A 27522-nucleotide genomic window follows, 5' to 3' on the forward strand; every position below is an offset into this window, starting at 1 on the left:
CATCTACACGTCTTTTAAATACCTCCAGGGATGGGGACTCAACCCCTTCCCTGGGCAGCCTGGTCCAATGTTTAACCACTCTTTCAGTAAAGACATTTTCCCTCATGTCCAACCTAAACCTCCCCTGGTGCAATATTAGAGGAAAATGCTATTTGCCATATGTTGTTGTGTTTTTTTTCCAATAAAATAGCAGTTTGAATGAATTAAGTAGCTGTTTATTTCTCTCGCCCACACAGGCGCTTTCCACCTTGGATTCTGTCACTCTCATGTATCCCTTCTTCTACCGGCCCATGTTTGAAATCATTGAAGATGGCTGGCGCTCTTTTCTGCCTGACCAAGAATTTGAGCTCCTCAGCTCAGTGGTAAGTTGGACCTTAAGGATTTGCGCGGGCACTGGGAAATACGTGAGCAAGTAGTTTGTGAAGTATTTCACCCAGTAGCGTCTGGACTGGAAATCCTGGTTGGTAAAAATAGCTGTCCGGTGCCTGGGTGGAAAGTGAGTGTTGTTCAAATAGTCACTCTCTAAACATCAGGCGTTTCTGTTTATGTGCTAAATGTTCCTATTTAGCGCTTGTGTTTCACCTTCTACAAACGGAGTTCTGAGGCCTATTTCAAAGTTACCTGGGAGGACATGAAGGTAGGAAATGTTTTTGTCCTTTAGGGATGGCCCTCCTTATTGTAAGGACAAATGCAAGACCTTTGGCCTGGGTTTGTTCCACTTAACTTTGCATCTGAAGTGGAGTGGGGTGAATCTTTGTCAACCCCTTAATTGAAACGAGGCTGTTTTTTGTTTGTTTTTTTTTTAAAAATATTGCTAAGGATTTGATGGCTCTCTGGGAAGATGACAGTAGTTACAGATGCCCAGTTTGAAATACTCTTAGCTCTAGTTCATGCTGGGGAAATACTGGGAGCGTTTAGACAGCAGGGCGCTTCCAGTTGTATTCTCCCAGGTGCTGTGAGTAAATGTACCTATTACTTCAGTACCTGTAGGATAGGTAGGATGTTCTTGTGGCATTGCCTGTTGTATCCGTTGTTCAAACTTCATGTTAGGGTGCTGAATTTGATACAGCGGGAACTGGCTCGGTTGCAGGAGGCTGCCTGTTTTAATTGTGCCTTGGGTTAGCATCTCTGTGTTCCAAGTCTTTGTTTCCCATTAAATATGTGCACTTGCTGCATCATCTTAGGTTTCTGAGACCACATCCATTAGTACAGCATCAAAGAACATTGATGTTGTTTTCTTTTATCTGCAACCCAGCTTGTCTGCAGCATTTATCACTCCCTGTTTATGACTAAATTGAATTAATGTGATTAGCTTGACCAGATTCATGCGACGAAATCACTAGAAAATTAAAGGAGTTCAGGGATCTTTCTATTTTTGTCTCATAATTGGAGTACTCTCATGTCCTGTCTTCATCTGCTGTCAAAAGACATCCAAACTGACCTGTTGTAATAACTAGCACCACAGTTTTGATTTTAATTTCAGCTGGGCAGGTCAAACACGTGATCAGAGTGTTCTCCTGTTTGGAGGCAAAGCAGCAGATGCTTTCCCAGCTCAGCAGAGGAAGCTTGCAGGCATTTCGATGAGAATCAAAAGGCAAGAAGCTGAAGTGCTGTCTGGCGAGAAGGGAGGATGTGTGAGAGCAGGATTGAAGGCAGCAGAAGGAAATCCCTCGGAGCTCAAGGAAAGATTGCAGGAGATGGTTCTGCTTCTGTTCACGTTTTGCTTTCTATGTGTAGCTGAAATCTTTTTTAGATTTCAGGGATCGAATCGCTTCCGATGGTTGTGTTTACCAGCACGCAGATGCAGGTGCTAACATGAATCCATTGATAAGCTGCTTTTTTTCTTTCAGAGGTTTGAAAGTGCACTGATAGCTTATTTGTGGATCTCTTGGCTTTCTGAACATACGCTTCTTGGAAGGCTTACGTTTAAAAACCTAATTATTTTATAGTGCTACGTTTCAAGGGCAATAATTCATTTCTTTAAAATATGCATGCCTAACAGCTGTTGGTTAATTCTTGGCTTTTAACCCAAAACTTCAGATGTAACTCCTTTTTAATGAAATGGTGGCAAGAGCCATGTTCAAATGACTCACACTTCCCGAACAATAGATAAATATATTGGTCACCAAGTATTTCTTGTTCCATAGTTAAACTTTCTTATGTGACAGGCTAGAACAAGTAAATGGCTGGTTTTCTTTTTTTCTCCAATAAGTCAAATGAGTGGAATTCAGAAGGTTACCTCCCTCTCCGTTAAGTCATCCATCTGGATCTGTCATGCCTTACGTTCCCCAATATGGTAACAACTTGTCAGAAACTGCATTTCACACCCACTGCAGCTCTAGTAATGTTTTCCTTCCCCAATATGGTAACAACTTGTCAAAAACTGCATTTCACCCCCACTGCAGCTCTAGTAATGTTTTGATTCCACGTTTGTCTGCTACAGGAGAGTTGTTTTAACTCTGACCCATTCTATAATGGCAAAGTAAAGCTATAAAAGTTAAGATCAAAAAAAGTTTGATGATATGGTATTATACTGTATAATAATTTATCTGCTTATCTTGGCATATGTTGTGCCAAATGTGTTTTTCTCCCAACGCGCATACCCCCTGTGTGATTTCACTCCATTGCATTGATCTGACAAAGTGTCATCTAGCATTGCCCCTAGAACTTGATAGCAAACACCCGAGCCCTCTACCCCTGCAGCTCAGCTCCGGGATTAGGGAGGCTGCTATACGATCACAGCATTCTTGCATTTAGTCCATGGAGGTGTTAAGGGAAGAACTGTTAAGGCAAATGACTTCATTTCATCTAAAGAAATTGGAGGAATTACGTTTCAGTGGGCTGTCACGTGCTGACGGCTGTTGGCGTGTGCGCTACCTGTTTATTTTCTTGGGAATAACCTACAGGTCAGCAGGGCTTTTGTCAAGTGTCTTTCCGCGACCTGCTGTTCTGATAAACCCAGCATATTGACGGGAGTAGTTCAGCTGAGAATTAAGTCATATTGGGTCCTGCACTTGGGCCACAACAACCCCACGCAGCGCTACAGGCTTGGGGAAGAGTGGCGGGAAAGCTGCCCAGCAGAAAAGGACCTGGGGGTGTTGGTCGCCAGCCGGCTGAACGTGAGCCGGCAGTGTGCCCAGGCGGCCAAGAAGGCCAATGGCATCCTGGCTTGTATCAGAAATAGTGTGGCCAGCAGGAGGAGGGAAGTGATCGTGCCCCTGTACTCGGCCCTGGTGAGGCCGCACCTCGAATACTGTGTTCAGTTTTGGGCCCCTCACTACAAGAAGGACGTCGAGGTGCTGGAGCGTGTCCAGAGAAGGGCAACGAGGCTGGTGAGGGGTCTGGAGAACAAGTCTGATGAGGAGCGGCTGAGGGAACTGGGGTTGTTTAGCCTGGAGAAAAGGAGGCTGAGGGGAGACCTCATCGCTCTCTACAACCACCTGAAAGGTGGTTGTAGCGTGGTGGGGGTTGGTCTCTTCTCCCAAGGAACAAGCGATAGGGCGAGAGGAAACGGCCTCAAGTTGCGGCAGGGGAGGTTTAGATTGGATGTGAGGAAAAATGTCTTTACTGAAAGAGTGGTTAAACATTGGACCAGGCTGCCCAGGGAAGGGGTTGAGTCCCCATCCCTGGAGGTATTTAAAAGACGAGTAGATGAGGCGCTTAGGGACATGGTTTAGTGGGCATGGTGGTGTTGGGTCGATGGTTGGTCTCGATGATCTTAGAGGTCTTTTCCAACCTCAATGATTCTATGATTCTATATGAAGGAATCAGCTCAACGTTTCACTAAAAGTCACAGTAAAAGCTCCACAGTGCCTGCAGGCTCCAAATCGCTGTACTGCGAGGTGAGACTTGGAAAGATACTATAGGCAAATATATGAATGGAGTAAAAGATGCACAGGATAGTTAATGTTTGCTCATCCAGCTTTTGGTTGTGTATGTTGTGTTTTTGCTTGAAGCTCTGGGTAGTACCTGAGATCTGGATTGGTTATAGGTATGTCAGGTGAAATGTGTGTAAGAAAACTTGTGTTCTTCACTGTACTACTGCATAAGTAGCAAGCGGCTGAATGGAATTAAGAGTATATGCAAGGGGTTTCATATTTTTCTCTGAAGAGTCAGAGAAGAGCTAATAGATCAGAGTAGAGAGGTTTCTCTTCTGCCAAATTCTACAACAGCAGGATACTACAAACTAACTCTGGAAATTCAGTCTCTTCTTAAAGTTAAGCGAAAAGACCCTGAGAAGTTTGTACACTAACAGTATAATTAATATGAAAGTATTTCATTGCCACAAAATCCACTTTCTTATAGAATAGTTTGGGTTGGAAGGGACCTTTAAAGGTCATCTAGTCCAACACCCCTCTTCATTCTCTTTTTTTTCCTTCCATTTTGTTGTAGGAAAGAGCTCAGGATTCTGGACAGGTGCTTTATCTTCTGTACTGGAGCTTCTTAAAAAAAAAAAAAAAGCTGAATTTTCTGGTTTTGGGTTCAGTTTGCAACGGTGTGGATAGCCCATATTTTGCTCTTATCAGAGAAGCATCAATCTTTGCCTGCATCTGTTGTTACGCTTCTTGTCCACGCACAATCTGTTGCTAACAGGGCTTGTTGTCTTCTGCCTCTTCCATGGGAACGGCCTCTGTCATTGCTGCTTTGCAGGATCCTTCAAGGTCCATGCTGGTTTCCTGACTTTTCTTTTGAGGCTTATTTTGAGGCTTATTAGTAGAGCTTGAATTGTTTCACACTCTTTTGTGGAAAACGACCTCTCCTAGCAATTATAAGTTTTAGGAGGAAGGGTAACTGTTGTTTTAGCCTTTCAGTAACATTTGAAAAATCAGTATCTCTAAACAAGTACTAGGACAAGAAAAGTAGAAATGTAAGAATTAATCCTGCACTGTGTTTAAGAAAATATTTCTGACTACTTTTTTTTTTCTTTGGAGTCCTCTCTCCTTTCTGCTCAGCCCCCAATCCTTTGCTGCTTCTAACCTTAACTGGAATTAACTCTTTCTGATTCCTTAAAGTACAGATCTCTTGCTGGGAGAAGTAAAATGTGAACTTTGTACTTTCTCTGAGTTTCATGCAGCATACTTTTCTGGTGATGTCTGAAGACGAGGTCCACCTCTTCTCTTTCGCTGCAGTCCTTACTGCTTCCCGTATCTGCATCTACTGCTGCACGTAGTTGAACTGCTGTTACCTCGCTCTTCCAGTTAGTAATGGCAATTTTTTTCTTCCAAACTGCAGACATACCCCAAGCAAAAGCCGGGAAGAGACTTGCACTGTTGGGTTTTACTGTCATCTGATTCATGCCGGAGTATATTTTAGCAGTCTGAAGCTGGCACCGCAGCGGTTAACTGGATCTCTGCAGAAGTAGCTGTGCTGCAGAAGACAAATGGTGCTACCTGCTGCCACGCTCCTCCTCCTTCCCATGTAACAGTAAATTAAACTGGATGACATAACAGTATCCTCTGTCTCGTGTTATAAATAGAGAGGAGAGGAGGTTATGGGCAGAGTTAAATTACCAAAGTGGGAGATAAATCAGGTTGATACTCTTCCATTCCTTTTCATACTGGTGATATCAGTGACAGCCAGTCTCTCAAAAAAGCATACCGTGGAGTTCTGATTTTGCCCTCTCCACATCCTATGTGGCAGTACGGTATCTATCAGTTCTATTCTACATCCATGCATATTTTTTTCATTGTAAACAAATTGCACACCATCATATGAAATATGCTGTAATTTAACATAAAGACTCCAAAAAGCTATAAAAAAATATCGTTGTTGTTGCATTGAAAGCATAAGCTGTGACCAGCTGGCCTCCCTTATGTGATCCAGAACTTTTCATCTCCGCCTATGACATGATTGCCGGAGGCAATTTAACTTTGCGTCTGGGAGAACCTCTGCTCCTTATAAAATGTAGATGTTCAGAGAAGCTGTTTTGAGGCTAATGAATAATGAAATAAGCTTACGATAGGGCTGGTGCAAGACTGTCCGGGTAGGCTACTGAACACAGGTAGCAATTGCTGGTCTTGACGATGGCGATACACACAACGTTGTACCTTTTTCCCAGCATCTTTTTCTTAGGCTGCCACCAAAAGGGACAATTTTGCTGTCTCCTACGCCACACATCCCGTGCCTTGGATCTACTGGTGGTGAAGTAGTGCTGTGACTCAGTTCAGCTTGGTCATCTGATGGAAAGACTTGATTGCCAGAAAACCTTTCTAAATCGATCCTAGTTTCCGTCGGACCAGTGAGCCATTTATATGTCCAGGTACCAGTCAGGAGGTGTAAGGCAAGAGGTAGTAAGCCTCTGGAAGAAAGGAAAGAGGAAAAGAGACCTACTTCTGATCAGAGCTGTGTAATTAATGCATGGTAAACCAACCTTCCTGAATTGACGTGGGGTTTTTTTGTGTATTCTGTTACTGCATAATTTAACTGTCATGCTCTTCTCTTACTTCCTGTGATACCTGCTTTATCCCCCTACCTTTTTGTCTAGCTGAAGCTTTCTTTGAGCACAAATGAGCGGAGAGTTTTTGTGGCATCTGTACGAGGTCTCTACCTGCTGCGGTGGCACACAAATGCTTCCCAGTCTGTACTGAAAACACCAGCTGAGGAGTTACTTAAGGTCTTGTTTGCTTTCTTACATCTATGTCAGTCAGTGCATAGGAACTAAAACAAAAATAAAAATTAAAAAAAACCCTTGATAGCAGCTGCCTGTTCCCCTTCAAAAGGTTTTTATATTACATTTTAATGCAAAAAAAAAAAATTTAAAAAAAACAACCCTTGATAGCAGCTGCCTGTTCCTCTTCAAAAGGTTTTTATATTACATTTTAATTTCTTTGTGTCTGGAGCTTTTACAGGCAAATTTGACTGCTATTCTGCTGCTACTTTTAGGAATTTAGTGCTGCTGTTAAAATCAAAACATGTTGTAGAGGCTTCTGGGTCATTTTCCCCACCAAGGCTTCTGCCAGCAGGTTTTGTTGGCCGTAAGGAATACAGGATAAGGGTGCAATGACTGAAGATGCAGCCCAGCCAAGCCACCATCCTGCTATCGAGGACCGTGAGTTCAGTTCCCTGCCAAACTTTAGGCAGGGTTCTGCTGTGTGCTACGTGCCCCTGGGGAAAATATACGCCTCATGGCCACTGGATGTACCCAGATGGTGTCCTTAATGCAGCAGGCGGTGGTGTGGTACCAGCCCAGAAGCAGCAAGCCCTCCCTGAAGGCTGGGCTGGTCCGAGGCCGCAGTTAGGGCGGTGTCAGCTCTTCCAGCCTGGGCTTCAGTAAGTGAGGGCTTCTCGTCAGCGAGGCTGCTCGTTGACCTTTTGCTTTTGCCTGAGGTGGAGCCAGGTCCTGTGTCTGACCCTGGGTATCAGGTGGCCTGACTTCTCATGCCAGGTGCCTGCGAGGGTGCAGGGTGCCAATGTTCAGCACGTCTTTCACAAGTGCTTGGCTGTTGGAAGCTGAAAAATTATATAACGGGAGTTCACGATGAGACCTTGTGTTTAGATGCTGTCCTGGTTCCAGGAGGTGCTTTTGGAGGAAGAGCTGTAGTGCTTTACGTAAAGCAGAGCCCACAGAAAAGAACCAAGCTGGAAATGTTAAATTGCAATTTTAACCTCAAAGCAGCTTCATTGTCTGGAGCTGATGGACATTCTTGCCTTTCTTGGCCATCTTTGTCTTGTGGACGGCGTTACTAACTCTGCTCTCGGCACAGATAGAGGTTTGAGCCTGTGTTACCTGCATCTAAATCAACCTTTTTTCCTCTAAAACTGTTGACGTAGGAATACGTTTCTGTTCTGGGGTCTCCCCGAGAGAGAGACATACCATGCTCTTATTTCCTTTGAGACTGAAGCTACCTGCAAATGCAGTAGGTCATGCTGTAGTGTGCACTGCAGATGTGCTGTCTGTTGTGTCTGTGAAATACTTACAAGCCACAGTCACCCGTTTCTGACCACGTGGGTTTATTTCCTGCTGTTTGTTGAGGGTATGGATAAACCAGACGGGGAACCGTTGTTCAACAAGTCCTGCACCTCAAGAACCAGAGTCACCTGATAACTTCTTCCATTGCTTACCAGCTTTATCTGCACGCTGGGTAATGAGCTTCTGGGAGCTGCTGGCAAGAAGATACTATGATTGCAGGCAGCATCAAGAGGTGTGGGGGGAAAAAATAATCGGTCAACAGACCTATAAATGGATACCAAAAGGACTAGGCAGGGATATACCTTCTAATATCTGTAATACACCACCTGAGAGGTAGGGGATGAGGAGTGCACTGCAGAGAGTGGCCAGGCTTGTTTGTTCTTGAATAGCATTTCTCTTGCCATGTTTTTGTTGGAGACAAGATACGGTGCTGGATTTGATCTGACCGATTAGTGTAGTTATGCTATTACAGGGGGTCCAGATTCCTGGATGAACGAAAGTGATTATGTGACAACTGAGCTTCCATCTGTGGTGCAAATGGAATAGATCACCAATATTACTCTGTGGGTGCTTTATCCTGGACATGGAAGTTCCTCTTCCCTAGTATGTAATGCTGTAACAGTAGCAATCTGTTTTCTGACCCAAAGCCTATATGTTCTGATTTTTTTCAGACAGATGAATGGCGTCTAAGCTGCATCAATAAGGAATTCTCTGTCTGTCCCTCCTACCCTCCGGTTGTCGTCGTCCCCAAATCCATCGATGATGAAGCGCTTCGGAAAGTTGCCATGTTTCGCCATGGCAGTCGCTTCCCAGTCCTCAGCTATTATCATAAGAAGAATGGGATGGTAAGCTGCATTTGAGTAATGGTTGTACCTGAAGGAAGCGTGTGAATCTGTTCATTTAATGAAAAAACTACTTGTGCTCTAGACTTAAGACAGTTCATAAGATGTTCGCTCCTTTTATTTTACAACTGATTAAGTGTATGCCGTGAAACTGGTTCTGGGTGATGGAATGAGTAATCTCCATCCTAGAAATAGCTATTAATCCGCTCGTTTGGGAGCGTATGTGGCATGAGCATGCTCACAGCTGTAAGAGCAAGATGAGACTTGTAAAGCCACCGCTGGCACCCTTACTTGCTTTGTCTGCCAAGAGGCTTCATGCTGAAAGGATGGCAGAAACCACATTGTCCTGTCTCCGGGTGGTGGGCTGTCTCCTTCGTAACAGTCACGATGACAGCAAGTGTTCCCAGAGCCAGCGTCGCTTCTGCTGTGTAACTGTCGAACGAGCGATCAGAACAATCTGTTCTCCGAGCCTGTCGGTATAACATATTTCAGGAGTAGCAAATTCTTGCAGTTGCGCAGACTTTACTGCTTCTTGACAAGCCAAAATCTAATTGACTGACTGATAAGCTGTAATTAAGAAATGCACTTTATGAAATTGTTGAGTAATTCTTTGTATCTCTTGCTGATGTAACCAGTTCTGAGCATGTTGGGATGTCCAACCTGCAGCTTGTAAACTTGATCCAGGCTTCTGAGTCAAATGCTCTAATGTGTTCTCACCTCCCGTTGCCAAGATTTGTAAGCCCTGAATTAGAGGCAGTCTAGTCTGACGTAGTAGTACTTTTGGGGTTTTTTGTTTTGCTTTAAAATCAGCCATCCACCAACTTTGTAACCGTCGTGCTTTCTGCTTTTTCTCAGCTTGAATGAAAACCGTTGAAGGAAGATTTGTTCAATTATCTCTCCGAATTGTGCATGTTTCAAGTGTGAGGAATATAACAGCATTTGGCTCGGAGTGCTTGAACTTGTGACAGTAATGCTGTCTGTCACGTTGCTCTCCTGACTGAGTTCTCGAGCGTGGTTGGGGTTGCTGCCTGGCTGCCCTCACGCTTTAGTTATCACTTGAGCTGCTGGGATGCTTTCTGAATTGAAAGGCATTTGCTAAAGAGAAATCTCAGCTAATAAATCTGTGGAGCTAAGGTTTATTAGTCTAGCCACTGGATAAAACTGTACCTAATAGGCATCTTTAACACATGAATGACTTGAGTGTTTTAAAAACAGAGTTGGAAAGAGGCCTTAAAGATGACAATCCTGAAAATGTTGGTTTATAAAGGAGCCATCAGCAGGAAGCCAGTTCAATGGCTCACAAAGATGGGTACTACAGGAATAATTAAAGGGATAAAGCCTCTAAGATGATGTCTAATTTAAAAAGTAGCCTGCCAAACGATTGCTCAATTCAAGGATTTCTAGTTTGTTTTTGAAATGAATTCAGTCCCTTCAAGGGGTTGCACTTAAAAGAACTGCGAAGGGTTCAGGGTGAGGGAGAACAGCAGCTGTAGGAAGAACTAAAGAGACACTTATGTGCATCAGGCTGTGCAGATCGGGACGTTTGTCTGTGTCCAGACGTGGTGGATCGAATGTGAAGCAGATGGAAGTAGGGAGGTGCAGTGGGGTGAGAGCTGCGCTTGCTGGTGCAACTCCACAGAGAAGAGCTGGAGATCCAGGAGGGCCTCACTTGAATTTCACCCCTGAACTGATAGAGGAAGCTTTTTACGGTTGAGTTCTGTCACTCCTGTAAGCATTCTTAAAATGACCTGAGTTTTCATGGAAAATATGAGTACCTTGTGTGAATTTCAGCGGCACACTTCTCTAGAGAGCCGTTCTCAGTGCCTGGTGTTGAGACCCAGTGACCTAATGCATCAGTCTGCAGTCTGTGTTTACAGACCCCTAAGAAATCCTCTAGTGGAGGGGTGTCCTTTGCATAGCGAGTTTAAACTTCCAATTCTTGTCTTGGAGCTCAAGTGATCGGTGGCTTTCAATCTTAAGTCTCTCCATTTCCAGTGCCTAATTCACGGTTATTTGTCCTCGCAGGTCATGATGCGAAGTAGCCAGCCTCTTACGGGTACGAATGGGCGACGGTGTAAAGAAGACGAGAAGCTTATTAACGCCACGCTACGGCCTGGCAAGCGTGGCTACATCATTGATACGAGGTCCTTGAATGTTGCCCAGCAGGCCAGGGCCAAAGGAGGGGGCTTTGAACAAGAAGCGCACTATCCCCAGTGGAGGAGGATTCACAAATGTATTGAGAGGTGGGTGAAACCACGCAGGCTCTCCTCTGTGCTCGGCTTTGTGGGGTTGCATTGGCAGAACCAATAATACCTTCATAAAGTATTTGCTTCTGTAAGAAATGGCCGTGTACCCTGGTTCCTGTCAAGAGGAAGTTACTTGGCTTTGGAAAGCTGTGTTCGGTTCCTTGTTCTGAACAACCTGCTGCAGGTTTCAGACATCAGGCAATCTCCCTGTGCCATCTCTTTCTCGGACCGTCTGTAGCTGCACTCCAGCCTTCCTGTGTTCCCCTTTGCAGTAGTGCACAGGAATGAGCAAGCCCCTTGCCAGAAAACTTCTGCAGGTGGGGATTTGAACCGTGACAGTCGCACTCCTCTTATCCAGTACTTTTCTCTGGACATCTAATATTGTTTGGTCATTTGGAGACAAGTTACTAAATTAAACAGACTTTTGGTCCAATGTTGTTCAACTGCTCTTTAGCCTTAGTTTTGGGGAACCCTTCTACGTGGGCATGCAGTAACGTTACTATTGGAAAGCAGTCGCTCCCCTCATCGCTGTATAGGCCAGCTCTTGAGGAGCTAATATAAGGAATTTCCTGGCCATTGCTTTGAACTATTTGGTTTTGCTTCTAAAAATTTTGTGGGCTTCAAATTTGATGTTGATTATTTTACAGGTGGACATAAGCATCAGATAGAGGGGAACGAATAAGCCACAACATATAAAGACTAAATATCTCATGCTATTATTATTTGGCTTTGTCAGCTTTTCTGAGTTCTGGTCTGCTAGCTGCATCCTCTGTTACACCTGAGCACACGCTGGAATCGGCGTTAAGTGGCGTTTGATCCGTCAGTAGTTTGGTGCCCCTGGAAGGCATAGCGTGAAACAAGACCAGAGAAGCATCTGGTTTTACCAGCTGCGTGCTGAACACCAGCTTTCCAGGGCTTGAGGACGTACTGCAACAACTGCAGAAGTGATACAGAATGTATTCCATTTCCCCCCCTCCGTTTTCTTACATTCTTAAGAAATTAGCCAAACTAATCTTAGTGTGGTTCTACGTCAAGAAGTTGAGTCTAGTTTAAAACTTTCTGTGTTACAGTGGCGTTGTGTCCTTGTGATGGATGGCTTTCGGGTTGCTGTTGCAGCTCTACAGGTTAAAACTCCCCCAAAACGTCTGGTGTAGTACAGAGAAGGAAGGTGCGGCACTTGAAGCTTGGCTGACACTTGCTAATGTCCGTGCCAGGTTGCAATCGCATTTGTATCTGGTAATGGGAGTGAAGCTACTGAAACACATTTTCCATGGAAAATGTAAGATACAGCAGAACACACACAGAGTTCGGGTAAGATAAGGAGAAGGCTGTACTGTTGTAAGGCCTTACGAAGCAATTTGTTTTGAGAAGGAGGAGACTACTTATGTCCAAAGAGTGGTATTCTGCTGGCAGTTAGCCATGGCTTGGGATTCCCAGGGAACACAGGTTTGCTGAATGAGGAGACATGACTTCTACGGGGTCGTACTTTTCGAAATAACTGCATATAAGGAGACATGACTTCTACAGGGTCGTACTTTTCGAAATAACTGCATATAAATTGTAGTGCTCTTATTTTGAGATCCGTGTATTTCTGTAAGCCTGTTGTCCTGGTTGCTGTGTTACTGCTTATGTTTTCAATAATATTTTGCTTTTCCCAAAGGTTTAATATTCTGCAGGAAAGCCTCATCAAACTTGTGGAAGCTTGTAATGACCAGTCGCACAATATGGACCGCTGGCTCAGTAAACTGGAAGCTTCCAACTGGCTGACTCATATCAAGGAGATACTAACTGCGGCTTGTCTAGCTGCTCAGTGTATTGATAGGTAAATCTTTTCCTGAAAGCCTGGAGTCTCTTATTTACTGGTTACAGATTGCTTGTTAAATACCTCTATTTCCACTTTAAGTATTAGTAACAGGCCACCGTGAACTGGCTTGCTTGTACCCATGCAAGATACTGTTTTGTCACGGTTAAGGAATGTTCCTCCAGTAAATCATGCTTGCATTTTTAGAAGTACCAGCCTGAGGGAGGAAATCTTGACTAACTATAGGTATTAGATCGTCTGGTTAAGGTATATTCTGATGCCTGATGCAACCAATCTAATTTAGTTAGTTTTTTTTGAAGGTTTAGGGTTAGAATGTGCCCATCTGAAATGCTGTTTGGTAGCCCAGTAAAGTGAGAACATGGAGTCTTTTTAAAAAAAGTCCTTTTTTTTTTTTAGCTGAAAGTTTTTTCCAATACCCCACCTCGCTTCTAGAGATTAAAACAATGGTATTTCCTTGCTTTCCCCAGGAATTGGTCCAGTGCTTTTTTCCTCTTGAAATTTTTATCCCCATAGTCCCATCTAAGCAATGCTGTTCATGCCTTACAAGTGCTTGTGACCTCTTTTAACCTGACATTTCTTTAATAAATAGTGCTGACTTGGCTTACTTGTCCTCAAAATGTCTTCAGACCTCAGGCTGGAGCTAGCAAAAGCTAGCTGTCAGGTGCCAGGGTTTGTAAGACCAAATGCAGAGGTCTAAATGTGATTTCTTTGTGGCTCTGAGAGGGGAAAGCCCTTCTCAAAACTCAGGGAAAACCTAGCTTTTTATACCAGCTAGGGAATGTGTTATGCAGATACACAAGTAGGCTGAAATGCAGTTTCATTGGTAAAACAGCATTAATGCATTAAAATACGAGCTGCTGTGCTTTTTAAAAGCACTGACAGTGCCTGTTTAGTTATTGACTGTGCCAGAAAAGGATTGCTCTTGATCGATAGTTTTATCTGTAATTCTTTCCTGCATGTGTATAACGAGAAAGATTGGTGACGAAACTCTTCTGGCTTGTTGGGACAGTGGACAATTTCATCACTTCTAACCTCGGCTTTGCTTTTTCTGTTTACCTGGAGCTGTGGCAGGCCAGCTCAGCATTGGCGCCTGGCCTGCCTCACTCGGAGCCTGGAGATCATAGCTGAGCTGACAAGGATGGTTCAGTTATATTGGCCGCGGGGAGGGAACGGCTGGGACAGACCTTGCAGCATCTGAAAGGTCTGGGGCCTGAAAGATGAAGGGGGAAAATAGCCTTATCCTGGTGTGCGAGCGCACAGGCTGGCAGCTAGCCTTTGCAATTGTGCTTGGCTGTTAAGCAGCTTCTTTATCTGCCACTGCCTGGGGGGGAGGGAGAGAGTATTTGGAGGTTATCTGTACTGTAGAGGGGCTGGGATTGTTTCAGACATAGGACTGTAGTCAAAGATGTTGCAATGTTCAAGGTATAGATTTTTATGCTTTTCACTTCAAAAAGCAAGTAATGCGTGCAGGGTCACTGGCTTGGTAGATCGATCTTCCTTACGCTTTGCTGTGTAGGTTGGGTCTCTGCACAGAAAGCAATACAACCTGCAGTTAACTTCCTTTCTGGGTGTAAGGATGTTGGCAGAAGCGAGACATTGGGTCAAGGTTTGGGAAGAGTAAGGGGAATAAATGCCATTTAATACCACCCAGACCTTCCCTCAGGAGCACCTGGATGAGATTCTGATATTGTATCCAAATGCAGCCTAGGATGGAGGAAGAGGGGAGGGAATGAGCTGTCCTGGACAGTTACCACTGGAATGTGGGGAGCGACAAGCACGTGGGCCCCTAGCAATGTGCAAAACCTTCCTGCCCCGACTCCGAGCTCCCTCTGCTCCTCACGTCGTTCTGCTGATTCACTTGTGCTGGCTGGTCACTGAGAAGACTTTGTGCTCGGCTCTTTGGCAAGCTTCCTTGCTCAGCACACTAACTCTTCTGCCTTTGTGGAGGCCAAGCTCTGCCATTTCTTTCTTTCTCCTGAGCTGGCTTATTGGCTTACTTTTCTTGCAGTAAACCCCCACTGAGGCCCAAATACAATTAAGCCCAGGTTTGAGCAAGAATCTCATAGTATTGTTTTGCAGAGCATCTGGGGGGATGATATGACTTCATTGCAGTGCTTGTGGGAAGATTTCAGAGAACTTAGCAAAACAATAAATGACAAGCAAATTTTGAGATGCGTTTCCATGCTATAACTCAAAGGGGTACCAATTCAAAATAGTGAGAACCACAAAAGAGATTTCACTGATCACCTTCGGTCAACATGGCAAAGGTTCTGGATTTCCAGAATGCTTCGCAAGAAACTAAGCCTGAAGTGATGCAGAGCTGGTGGGGATCCAGGCGGAGAAAGTGGTAGGCTTCTGTGCGGGGCAGGGAGTAAGCTTATGGGAGGGAAGAAGGGACTAGTTAGTGTTGGTGGGGATCCAGGCGGAGAAAGTGGTACGCTTCTGTGCGGGGCGGGGAGTAAGCTTATGGGAGGGAAGAAGGGATAAAGAGCCAGCAAAACCTCAGCATTGTCAGGGTAGCAACACTGGTGTCCTTGGGATGCGTTGACATCTGTTGGGATGCGTACGTCCTTGGGATGTGTTCTGCTCGTTCACACTTTTATTCCTTTCTACCTTTTTCCTTCACAGGGAAGGTGCATCAGTGTTAGTCCATGGGACCGAAGGAACTGATTCGACACTCCAGGTAACTTCTCTGGCACAGATTATCTTGGATCCAAGGTGCAGGACCATACGTGGCTTTGAATCTCTTGTTGTGAGGGAGTGGCTGCAGGTAAGAAATGCCTACAGACAAAATGGGAATGTACTCCAGTGACAGTTGTATTGAGAAATAGCCTGAGAGGCAGTGAACGGGTTGGGCCTTGTCGCAGCCCTGCTTAGTGTGAATGGCCTTTGTCCTAAAAGCAACATCATTAACCGAGTCATTTCTACCTCTGGCACTCCATGGGGCCTCTGCCTCTCATGGTTGGTTGTGATTTTGGGGAACTGCCTGTTTTGAGCGCTCAGAGTGAACATCTCTTCAGAGAACAGTGGTCAGACTAAACCACAAAAGAGTTCTAGTCTTTGTACTCTTGCAGCTAATATCCTCAGCCTGGCCCTTTGGTGCACCTACACCAGTTTGTTCTTGGTAAAATTCTCTGATCAAATACAGTGCTATTTACGTAGCCTGGAAAAGGCAGCAAAGTTGGTCATGGCTGCTAGCAATTTGTTACTGGATGCTTGATGAAATTACGGTTGTAGAAAAGAGTAGTAAGAGCATAGTTGCATGGACAGAACTAGCTCTGAAGTCTTTTTGCTACATGTACTCACATCCCATTACTCTGTGTGTGATGCTCTCTCTGGTTCTTGTGTATAGGCTGGTCACCCTTTTCAGCAGCGCTGTGCCCAATCAGCCTATTCAAATAGCAAGCAGAAATGGGAGGCCCCAGTGTTTCTCCTCTTTTTGGACTGTGTGTGGCAAATCCTTCGTCAGTTCCCTTGCTCTTTTGAATTCAACGAACAGTTCCTCATCATGCTCTTTGAACATGCTTACGCTTCACAGTTTGGGACTTTCCTGGGAAACAACGAAAACGAAAGGTTGGTGAAGGCTGCTTGCTTTGAACCCTTTAAATATCAGGCTGCGTCTGAACAACAAAAAAAAAAAGTCTCTTGGTTTGAAAGAGGGTGAGGGTGCTTGTGTGGTCTCCCCTAGCACAGGTGAGCTCCTCTTTGTTGCCTTTATGTAGTCTGCTGCAATGTTAGGGAGCTTGTCCCTCTTACAAGTGGGATATTGTGACTAAAGCAATTTGTGGCTTGGTCAGGGAGTTGAATTCGTCTTCTCCAAGTCCAAGCTAATACCTTAGACTGTCTTTTCTGTTTCCTGCGTGGCCTTAAAATCTCCACCCATCGCCAGTTTATATAGTCTCTTACACAGAAACTCTTTCCATGAAAGAACAAACAGCTGGAGTTCAACAATGACGTGAGTCATAGCTGTGGGAAGCAAACTTGTCCATGCAGGCCTGGAGGAGAAGGTCAAGGCAGTCCGAGGTCAAAGCTGGAAAGTCTGGTTCTTACCTTAGCTGTCAGGGAGGAACATGACTCTGTAGCCTGGTGGTCCCGACGCCCCCAGGAAAGGAAGGCTTTGGGCTTTGCATCATCCACTAACTGCTGAAAGTGGAAAACATGGAAGAGGTTCTTTCAGAAGGATCTGCCTCACAGTTACAGCACGGGCAAAAGCTTTTGCTTGCTTGGCTACGAGCGTCATGATTCGGTTTGAGGTCTTTTTGGCCATGCACTAGTACAACTTCAACAGAAAGACCAAAAAAATCCCTCCAGCTGTAACCTGTGACTTGGAGAAATGTGAACTGGCAATCTGCGCTGGATGAGGCTTTGAGCGAATGTTACGAGCTCTCAGATGGACGCTCGTGCAACTTTGAAAGGAAGCAGCCAGGACTGCATTCTGCTGGAGTCTACCTTGTCAGGGAATGATAGGCCTGTGCTGAGCTTGCTTACAGGCTTGTGGCATTTAAGGTACTTGAGCAGACCAGCGCCTAGCTTCTGAATCCTAGCCTGGGTTAGATGCTGTGCTGTACCAGTGGGGCAGCTCCAGGCATGCCCTGAGTAGGGCTGTGGGAAGAGTAAACAGGGTGGAGCCCTGGAGGAGAGGACTAGAGCCTCCCACGGCAGATGGCAGCTGCCAGAGAGGTTTGGATTCCTGTGTTGAACTTGGCAGTTCTGTTCTCGGGACTCCTGACTCCAGTAAGACCATGTCTGATGCTCTCCTGCTTAACTGAAGAGCACTGAATGAGCAGAAGGGAAAAACAGAACCGATACTACAGAAAGAAGGCAATTTAAAGCTTGCTATAAACCTCTCTGCCCTTAAAATAATCTTTGCTTAGAAGAGACTCTTCTGTCTTCTGCAGGGCTGCTGAACTGGTCACCTGCAAAACCAAGTTAGACTTGAAACCAGTAAGATGAAATTTGAAAGAGTATTGAATGTTACATGTAATAACCTGCCTGTCACATCTGAACACGTCAGCCTGTGAGCACAGAAAATGTTTGCAGCCTGTTGTTAAGCTTGTGCTGTCTGAAGCATTCACAGGGATGGCAAATCTCCTGCCTGAGTGGCAGTTCTCATTCTGCTTGCACAGCAAATTGGTTTGCCAGAATCTAAGGGACAGAGACCCCTGTGTAACTCCTGGAGGTGGGTTTGACCCAGGAAAACAGCACTGCTTTCTCTGTGCCCTGATGCTTCCTGCCACCAGAGGGACCTGATCAGACGTGCCCATTGCACGAGCCCAGCAATAACACCGCTTTAATGCGCTCCGAGAATTGCACTACGATCCTTCCTTGATGCAGACCTACCACACCTCCCAGCTCTGTCTTAACACGGGAGTTCAATCCCTTTCAAAACCTGGCGGTCGAACCAATTTTGGGGAGGTGACCGATTCTTCATCTGGACAGAAGGCAGCTAGCTTCCACCCAACTTATAAATGTTATTTCCCCATTTTTCTTCAAAACTAACTAATCATCCAGGTTGAGTAACTTGCTTTAGGTGTACACCCTGCGCCATGTTGGTGAGAGGTATTGAAGGGATTAGCCTGAATTGTCTGGGCTAGTAGCACATGGGGAAGCTTGTGGCATTCCAGTCTGCAGGGTTCTGACAAAACAAAATGAGTCTTTACAGTATAAAAGTGAAAGCTGACTTGTTCCTATGGGTTTGTTAGGTCTAAACTGAAGCTGCCGCAAAAGACTATGTCCCTGTGGTCCTGGGTGAACCGGTCTGAAGAGCTGAGCAAATTCCAGAATCCTCTTTTTGAGGCCAACAGCCTTGTCATCTGGCCCTCCGTTGCCCCGCAGAGCCTGCAGCTCTGGGAAGGTAAGCCAGGATTGCTTTTTCTGTTACAGGCTATATATATTTTGTGGCTACTCGTGAAGCTTCTTAAGGGTTCGCTCTTGTTGTCTCTGCTCCGTGCTTCGTCTGTCTCAGCTGATGGTGATCTCCTTCCCTTTGAAATCTGTTATTTTTGGCATGTGCCATCCCCAGAGGCATAATGCTTTCTCCTTCTAAGGTTTGGTGACATGCTACTCTTTGCCAGGGAGCCTTACTAGTACCGTTTAACCTCCTGGCGCAGTATTTCTGCAGCGATACAGCCTAATCTATAGATGTTCTGCAGGCCTCAGGCTTTTGTTCTGCATCAACCAAGACGTCCCTTTCTCCATTAGTGGCCATGCTGGCCAGGATAATCTGCGTGCAGTAGGCTCCCTGCTGCAGAAACCTTCTCCGTCCCGTGTACGCTGAAGAGTTAATTACGGTGAAGCAAGCAGGCTGTCATGGCAGGGTGGAGACCGAATATGGATCGGTCTGATCAGTATATGAGAAAAGGAATGAAAACGCCTCATTTCTTCCTTTATTAACCTTGTTTAATAGAATGGTGAACTTGGAGAGGAGGGTCAGTATTTCTAAACGCTATTTAGGGGGGAGGATAAGGGAAAAAAAATGCATAGACTGTATGCCCATTACTTGAGAGCTGATGGGATATGAATAACGTTTCTTCTCTGTAACAAGAAACCCTACTGACTCGTGCTGTCTCTGGACTTTCAGGTGTCTTTCTTCGGTGGAACAGGCCTTCCAAGTTCTTAGACGAAGCCCATGAAGAGATGATCAACATTATAAAATACAACAAGGAACTTCAGGCAAAGGTTAATGCATTGAGGAGGCAGCTAGCAGAGATGGAAACAGATGATAGGATGCAGGAGAACCTGTGAGCTGGCAGGGCTTTGCCTCAGGTCTTTCCTTCCCGGTCCCCTTTACGTTAAAGACTAAACATGGAACGTGCATGTATTGCAGAGCCCTCTGGGTACAGCTGACCCTCAGTCCTCCCACTGCTGAAACCTTCACTTCACACTATATACCTCCCTGCTTCTTGGGAGGGATTTTTGTTTTGTTTACAGAAGACATACACAACTGGGCGTAGTGTCCTCTCTTGGCAGCTTTTCTGTCTCGAAATTGTGTCAGTGGCAGCAGAAGCGGGAACTCTTACCTCTACCCAACTGTATGGATGACCAGGATGGGCCAAGAGACAGGATGTTTCCAATTTATTTTGGACTTTTTCTGGTTTTGTTGAACTCTCTAAACACTCGGCAGGATTAAAATACAAAGTTATGTATAGATAGGTAAAGGCATTTTGTCTGAAAGCACCTTTTCTCTCCAAGAGTAAGGAAGGCAGCTTAGTTCTTTAGTTTCCTAGAAAAACTAGAAAATGGTATAATCTAACTACAGGTTCTGCCAGTCTATATGATACTCTCAGTAGCCTTCACATCTAACACTTGGTTTTTTTGTGTTAAGCATTGGCTTGGGAGCAGTAAGTTGAATACCAAACCAGAGCAAGAAATTTCAGTGCAATACAGAACTGAAGTAAGGATTCTGCTGCTAATGTTTAAGCCATGACCTTCAGGTGGAATTGTCCCTCATGGACAAATACCTCCTAAGGAATAACAAACTGTTTTATTTTACCTGGAAAACAAAAAGGTTAAGTAGTTGGCGGAGGTGTGCGCTTGCAAAAACGGTGGCTCAGAGCTGTCCTTCACGCTGCCCTCTTGAAACTTCAGACTGCACTGGCTGGTTTTGTACACTTGAACAGGTTCACAGCATTGCTAGGGCGCAAGAGCAGCGCTTTATCTACAGCTCAACGAAACACTTCTGCTCCACCTGGTGCGCTTTTTCCTCTCGTGCTCTTACTTACACATTTTGTGAAACGTCAAAAGCAGAAGTTGGGAGTTAAGGCGATCTTAACATGTCAGGTAGCTGCTGCAGATTAAGAGGCCGTCACACGACAAAAATGCTAATAGGTTAGGTCATTTGTAGCTGCTAAAACTGCTTAAAGACTTTAGGGATAAGCTTTTTTCCAAGTAACTTTGTATTTTGTAGCTGATCTTTGTGTTTCTGTGACTGCAGTCTGCTTTTATAAAACCAGAGCTTTTGCTAGAGATTTTTTTTCTCCTTTAAAAAGGACAGATAAGAGTGGGTCTGAAATATCAACTCACCTAGACACTTGTTCAGCTTGATTCCATTGGTAGCTGTACGTGACTGAGCAGACTTGAATTAACAACGGCGCATGTGGCTGGGACTATCTTAAAAAGTGCTTGCTGTTAGCCTGTTTCTACTGAAATGAATGGAGCTGCGTTAGGTCAGTGTTGACCTCTGGAAACTGTTGAGCTTCTGTGACACTTCATGCTCTTTTGGAATGAAGCTGCCTTTATTTAAAAGCCACTTCACATGAAGATAGATACATGTGAAAATGCAGGACCTTTAGTTGTCATAGAAGTATCTGGAGACTAATCTTCTGCAAAAATCATGTAACCACTAAATATGTTCTGAGAAAATTTCTATAACCAAGGAAGCTAGATAAAATTTTGTGATAGTGATTAAGTGCTACCTTAATGCCTTTTGCTTCACTCCTTACTTCCTTAATTGTGGTGTTCTTGACTAACCTAAACTTAGTCCTAAAGTCATCTGGCTTAAAAAAAAATAAAGATCCCTTTTAAACCGTTGTTCACTTAAGGCAGAAGAATAATTCACCCTTACCCCAATTTCTTCTTAGGTTTGGAGAGCGACAGCCTTGTTCACTAAAATCAAGTCTGACGTAGGGAGTGCCTCTCGGGGCGGCTGGCGATCTGTACTGCCTCACAGGGGAGGCCCAAGTTGGCCGTGCCTTCCTCCCGCCTCCAAACGCTGGCTTCTGGAGCTACCTTCTGGGTATACCGCAAACGTAAGCCCTTAAAATTATTGCTCACCCTTTAAAATTATGTCTATGGGATCTGCACCTGCCTGGATGGCGTATCCCTATCCAACTCAGAATTTGGACTGCTCCCGTACATCTGAAATACGGTCTCACTAGCCAGATGGGAAGGATTCAGAAGGCACTGCTTTCCCCATAATAGACTATACATAAAACACACTTAAAGGTTATGCAATTTCCTAACATAGTAATTATATATTGAGCTAAATAATAGAGAAGCAAAGAGGGTTTTTTTTGATCTAATTGCCTGGCTGCTCTAGTCTCTCATGCAAGCTGCGGGCGTCTGAGGAAATTGGGTAACCAGCTGTGACAGCTAACAAAAGGCAGAAAATTCTCTCTGAGCTGGCATTTCATCTTCGACTTGTGTATCGGGACTGAATCCACACCCAAGCGCTGTGTGCTCGCCTCGGCTTAGCGGTAGAGCGGATCACAGCCTTCATGGGAAAATGCTAGTGTCGTTCTGAGCAGCCACAGCGGTTTCTTCCCCGATTCCTCTGCCGTGCATCACCCTGTAGTCAGCGCAAACAGCAGGAGCTGGAGGCTTAAGTTAACCTGCAGATAATCACCTTCATGAGACGTGACCTGGAGCGGTCCTGCAAGGTGTTGCACAGCGGTGGAGTTGAGACAAGATGTGTGGACCCTTGCAGGCCCTCCTGGGAGAAGACCGTTCACAGACCTCTTGGTGTCGTTCACACACCTCTCTGTGTGGGGCTACTTGCACATTCCCTTTTAACCTTTTCATTCCCAGCGCTTCCCAGGCTCCAGTCTGCTGGCTACTGGTGTAATACACAGCGGAGCGCTCCAGTTCTTTGCTTACCTGCATGTCCACTGTATTTAATCACATATTTAATATTGATGATCGGCTTGCTTCCTCTTAGAGGGGGATGTCTGCTGGACTCTGCCTCATGAAGTCACTGACACCCTGTTTGCAGGTTACCTGCCTCTTCCTGAGCTGTAAGCGCTGTGGCAGCGCCCAGCTCCGGCTCTTCAGTCTGACACTGCCTTACGCTCTTGCTGACACCCTCGCTTCTGCTCTTCTGCACATAGCTATTTGTGTAATAAGCTGGACACCGAGGGCCCCCTTCCCCAAACCCTGGGGTCAATCAATGCGGACGCTCTGCCATTTACCAAAATATAAAAAAAAAAAAAAAAAAAAAAAAAAAAAAAAAAAAAAAAAAAAAAAAAAAAAAAAAAAAAAAAAAAAAAAAAAAAAAAAAAAAAAAAAAAAAAAAAAGGGAAAAGGAACTAACTTGCAGGAAAAGGAACTAACTTGCACAGTTTTCATAAGGGAATATGTACCTTCAATATTTTGATTGTATTGATCTAACTCTTGAATGTGGCGACCGGTTTAAGTGCACTATTGTCCATGTTGCATATGGTATAACTTAAATTGCACTGTACAGCATATTGGCGTCTAATGTATGCTTTGCTAAAGCCTTGGAAAGTGCTATCGTGTAGAGGTTCCTGTATGAGGGGAAAACGTCTATACCAGCGCTCCCTTTTCTTTTGTAACTGTGTGACATTGAATAGCACTGTGTGATGTGTGCTATGTATCTGTTCACTAGTACAGATTTAAGTGATGAGTGCACTTCAAACATCTGGAATTGCGGATCGGACTCGGCTGCTGCATCAGTCTTGATTTTGTTTTAAAATGAAATAAGTAACAGGGCTGGGAGTTGTGTGCTATTGTTAGATGTATGCTGTATGTGTACAGAATCCCAGCCGCTGTGGTGTTGAATATATTGCAAAAAAAAAAAAAGTAACAAATCTGAAAGAAACTATCATGGCTCAAATTGCTTAGCCATTTGGGGGGAGAAAAACGGATACAAAGCGGCTGTAAACTTTGCTGTAGATATGTTGAGAACATAGTAGAAATTGTCTGTTCAAATTAAAACCTTGAAGACTCTAAAAAGTTCTTTAATTACAGCGCTGAATCTTCTTTATTAGTAGTGCCTTCACTTTCCATTGGAGGGACGTGTGTGTGACTTGGATGTAAGCTCCCGCCTGAAACTTTGGTTCTTTTCAGCTCCTGCATGTTTTCCTACCCAGCTGAACACGGGCTGCGATGGTCCAAGAGGGGTTCGTGCTGCAGGGCCGAGAAGGAGAAGGTTGAGACCCCGAGTCTGTGCATGGCTTGCAGAGCTCTGCTCCCTTGGTTTTGGTCCTTCGACACCAGCTCTGCACGTGATGGCTAAACAATTCAATTGGCTAAGATTTTTATGCTCGTATTGAACTCTCTAAAGGAAGGCAGGCAGTTGTCTTCAAAGAGAGAGCGGTGCGGACTGAAGCAAAACCTCGCAAGAAGTCCATCAGCAGAGCTGGGGTCACGGTTACCTGTTGTTTTTTAAGGGAGCTGGGGTACCTCGGCGTACTTGCCAGGGGAAGGAGCAAAGAAAGGAAAAACAGCTCTTGGGGAAGCAGAGGCTGTGAACCGCAGACCCCCCTGGGTCTCTCCTGGCTGGTGGGTCAGCAGGCTCTGAACCACTGGGCTTGTCTGTTTCCCTGCAGCATCGTTCGTGGTCTCTGGTAGGTGAAGAATTTTTGTGGCTTTTGGCATTTCAGCAAATGGAGACTGGGGGTGTGTGCTGCCCTGCAGCTTGTGCAGTCCCTTATGATAACACAGTGAAGGGTGCTGAAGGTTTTGATGTGAAAAGATTGATATTCAGTCCCTATTTGTGAAAATGTTTGCAAATGTCCCAGCTGAAACACAGTGGGTCTATTTTAAAATATTTTTAGCTACAGCCAGGCAGCCTGATTTGGTTTAATCTTGCTTTTTGGAGGGGAGGGGAGAAAATAACTCTGATTAAGTGTTGAAATTTCTTTTTTTTTTTGGAGGGGAGGGGAGAAAACTCTGATTAAGTGTTGAAATTTCTTTTTATTTCACTTTCCTTCTTATGTTTTTATTTGAGCATGGGTAAGAGGGCATCATTACCCCAACAGTTTAAAACCAAATACATAAAGGCTCTAGAATATTTAAAAGGATAGAAAGCCATGTATTGGATTCAAACTACAATTGAGATGCCACTCACGAAAACACGATGCCTTTAAAGAGCTTGTACTGTGCAAACAGGCTGTTCAGGGCAGCCGTGATGGATTTCTTTAGCCCATATTGTCTGTGTGTAAAACGTGATGTTTTGATTCAACACACAGAAACACCTGATGGGAGGGAGTGGAGGAGACAGAGGCAGATTCTGCTTGCTGCCTGGTCTGTGGCTCGCTTGAACTCTAGCCTGGCTTTCCAAGCCTCCCTTTCTTAAGTCATCTGGCATCGCATCTGTCCCATCTCGCCCCTTTCTAACCTGCTCACCGACTTTGATGAGGCTTTGCAGGGTAGGGAATAGGAAGGCGATTACGTTCCTACAAGCCGCGTGAGAAGCGGCAGCCTGGTGGGGAAACCAGTTAACCCCTGCGGACGGGATGTCCGCGAGCTCACCTCGTTAAATACTGGGTTCCTCTGGCTGGTTGCTGGCTGCGCAGCATCCAAATCCCAGTGTCCTGTACATGCTGTGGCACCAAGAGGTCCTGAGGAAGCTAGAACTCAGCAGATTGAGGCCATTGGCATTTCTTTTTTGAAAACCCAAGTGTTTTTGTTTAGTGCCATTGTAGGGTTCTCTTCATGCCGCCAGTTTTTTTCCCCCCCCAAGCAGCGAAAGAAAACAATGAGGAGGGACTACTCTCGTGCATTAAATGTAACTCAAGGATGCTGGACTGCCTTGGGTTGCTCACAGTTTCTCCTGCTGTGTAAATGTCAAGACAAGCCGGTGGCATTTGTCTTTCGGAGCCGGGGATGATGATCCTTTGATGTTCTGTTGCAAGAGTGTTGCTGATGGCTTTAGATTACTTTATCTGATGCTGCGGGTCACGCTAATGGAGGCTTTACTCTTAAAGCTCAAAATCTGCTGCCTCAGTATCTTAAAGTACTGGCAGACAACCCGGCTAACCACAGAAGAGAAGAAAACCTGTTTCTCATACAAATATTGGGGGGGTTGGACAATTTTTGGTTGTTAATCTAGTGAGCAAAACTTTTGCTTGAAATAAAATAATCAGGGGGGAAAAAAGACAACACAGTTGCTGTTGAATTCCTATGGGGATTCACCAGGACGGTGGCATAAATTCAGTGTTTGCTCCTGCTGCTTTTTAGGGAGAATGTACTTCTGTGCTTGTTTACACGAAACGAGTTGAAGCTCTTCCTTCTTTGTACTGCCATTTACCTTTTAGCCGGTCTTAAGCATCGTGGGTCACGGCTGTGCAGGTAAGGCACGCCGCTGTACATGCTGAAGGATTTAACGTTGCCGTGCAGCGTGCGGGAGGGCTGTAGCCCTGCAAATGAGGGCTGCCGTAAGAACAAAGTGTCCGTTAAATGGACTGTTTGACTTACTGTGATAAAATGCACGTTACGTCAGTCTTAAAGACCCTGGGTGTAGTTATTAAAAACCAGGTTTGTTACAGCTTGTACGGTTAGGTTGTAAGAGTCTGCAGGAACTGTTATTGCATATAGAGGATCCGTGTGGTTCATAGCTGTACGGCAGTGCCAACAGCAACGTTCCCTTTGAACTGTAGGATGAAAAATACAGAACACACTGCGTATTTGTTGGGGGGGCTGATTGCTGCACGGCGTAATTTTGAGTACTTAATCTGAGTAGCTAAAAGCTGATTGTGTAAAGCCGAAGTGTAAAGCAAAAGCTAGTGGACTGGATCATTTATGCTGATTTAAAAGGAGGCATAATTAACAGCCCCTAGCCTTAGAGCTTGCCAGAGGCTATGTCCCCAGCCACCTTCAGCTCCAGGAGGTTCTAGCACCTACTTTGTCAGGTGGCGATTCATACACTTGGGGTGCCTTTTTTTTTTTTCTTAATTATTCCGACAGTCTGAGTTTGGCATCTGTGTCTAGGACGCAAATCTTCACACGAGGAGTATGTGTGGGAGGAGGAGAGCCTCCTGCGTGGAGGTGGATAGTCAAGCGTCCAGGGGAAGACGCAGATCAAAGGTTTAGGGATGGGCACATCCCAGTCGGTAGTGGTACCATCCAGGGTAATGGTTTCAGGGTTGAAGGGTGTAGCCTGTCATCACTGCGTGGAGGAAAAAAGGTTCTCAGCCTTTTGGCAAGTGGATAATTGAAAAGCACAAGAGGTACGGGAAGCTTGCTTCCTGGTCTCTCTTTCCTGACATGAAAAAAACTTGTTGTGATGCTCCAGCAAGGTAAGTGGAATATTCCTACAGGGTATTTTCTGTTTTAGCCATTTCCTTTTGGCTTGTAATTCCTTGACGGTATGACATAAAAACTTCCTTGTCAAAAACTTTCTGGCAGGAATAAGGGTTGTTTCAGAGTTAGGGGGTTTTTTTGAGCAGAGAACTGCTTGTCTTTCCTGTACTGTGCTTCCTCTCATCAGCTGCCCTTTTTCGTAGTGCTTGGGGCAGCTAAGCTACCGCAGCCATATCCCACATAGTTGTGGAGTCTTGAAGCCCGTGTTAACCAGTGGATTAGATGTGGTGTAGGAACGGCTTTGAGTAAGCACAGTGCTTGGTGCACTAGACTGAGACCTACACTTGACCTGAACCTCTTTTCCCTGAAGACTTGATGACATTGCTGTTAGAGCGACGAGGATTCTCTCCATTTCTTATTTAATCAGTTGTTTCAGGGAGAAAACAGCAATTTGGAGTACAGTGGGGTAAGTACAGGGCTCTAGTTTCTACATTTCCCTAGGTTTGGGAAGGAAAGAAAAAAAAAAAAAACAGCTGTGCCTTGCTGAGAAAAAGGGTTTTTTTCCACAGATCCTTAAGAGACACTTGCGCAACATCAAATACGTGAAGTATCCAGGCTGCGCTGCCAGCACTTGGCAAGGCTGTCATTTCACAACGGGGAAGGCTTTGGCAATGCTGAATTAAAATGCTGCTGTTCTCCTCCACCTCTTTTTTTTCCTCCTCA

At 45.0% G+C, this 27522-nt stretch overlaps 1 protein-coding gene across 1 annotated transcript in view; it reads left to right on the forward strand.

Annotated features, from left to right (window-relative positions):
* MTMR9 (myotubularin related protein 9) overlaps nt 1-22742 on the forward strand; it is a 26846-nt gene extending 4104 nt beyond the window's left edge. The window contains exons 3-10 of the mRNA XM_009288941.2: nt 237-362; nt 8581-8754; nt 10777-10994; nt 12658-12819; nt 15448-15589; nt 16172-16392; nt 18522-18673; nt 19400-22742. Of these exons, the coding sequence (XP_009287216.1) occupies nt 237-362; nt 8581-8754; nt 10777-10994; nt 12658-12819; nt 15448-15589; nt 16172-16392; nt 18522-18673; nt 19400-19563 (1359 nt within the window). The 3' untranslated portion in view covers nt 19564-22742. The remainder of the gene's footprint in view (nt 1-236; nt 363-8580; nt 8755-10776; nt 10995-12657; nt 12820-15447; nt 15590-16171; nt 16393-18521; nt 18674-19399) is intronic.
* The last annotated feature ends 4780 nt before the right edge of the window (nt 22743-27522 follow it).

The sequence above is a fragment of the Aptenodytes forsteri genome, unplaced genomic scaffold (assembly GCF_000699145.1).
Source record: "Aptenodytes forsteri isolate BGI_AS27 unplaced genomic scaffold, ASM69914v1 Scaffold57, whole genome shotgun sequence".
NCBI classification, from domain to species: Eukaryota; Metazoa; Chordata; class Aves; order Sphenisciformes; family Spheniscidae; genus Aptenodytes; species Aptenodytes forsteri.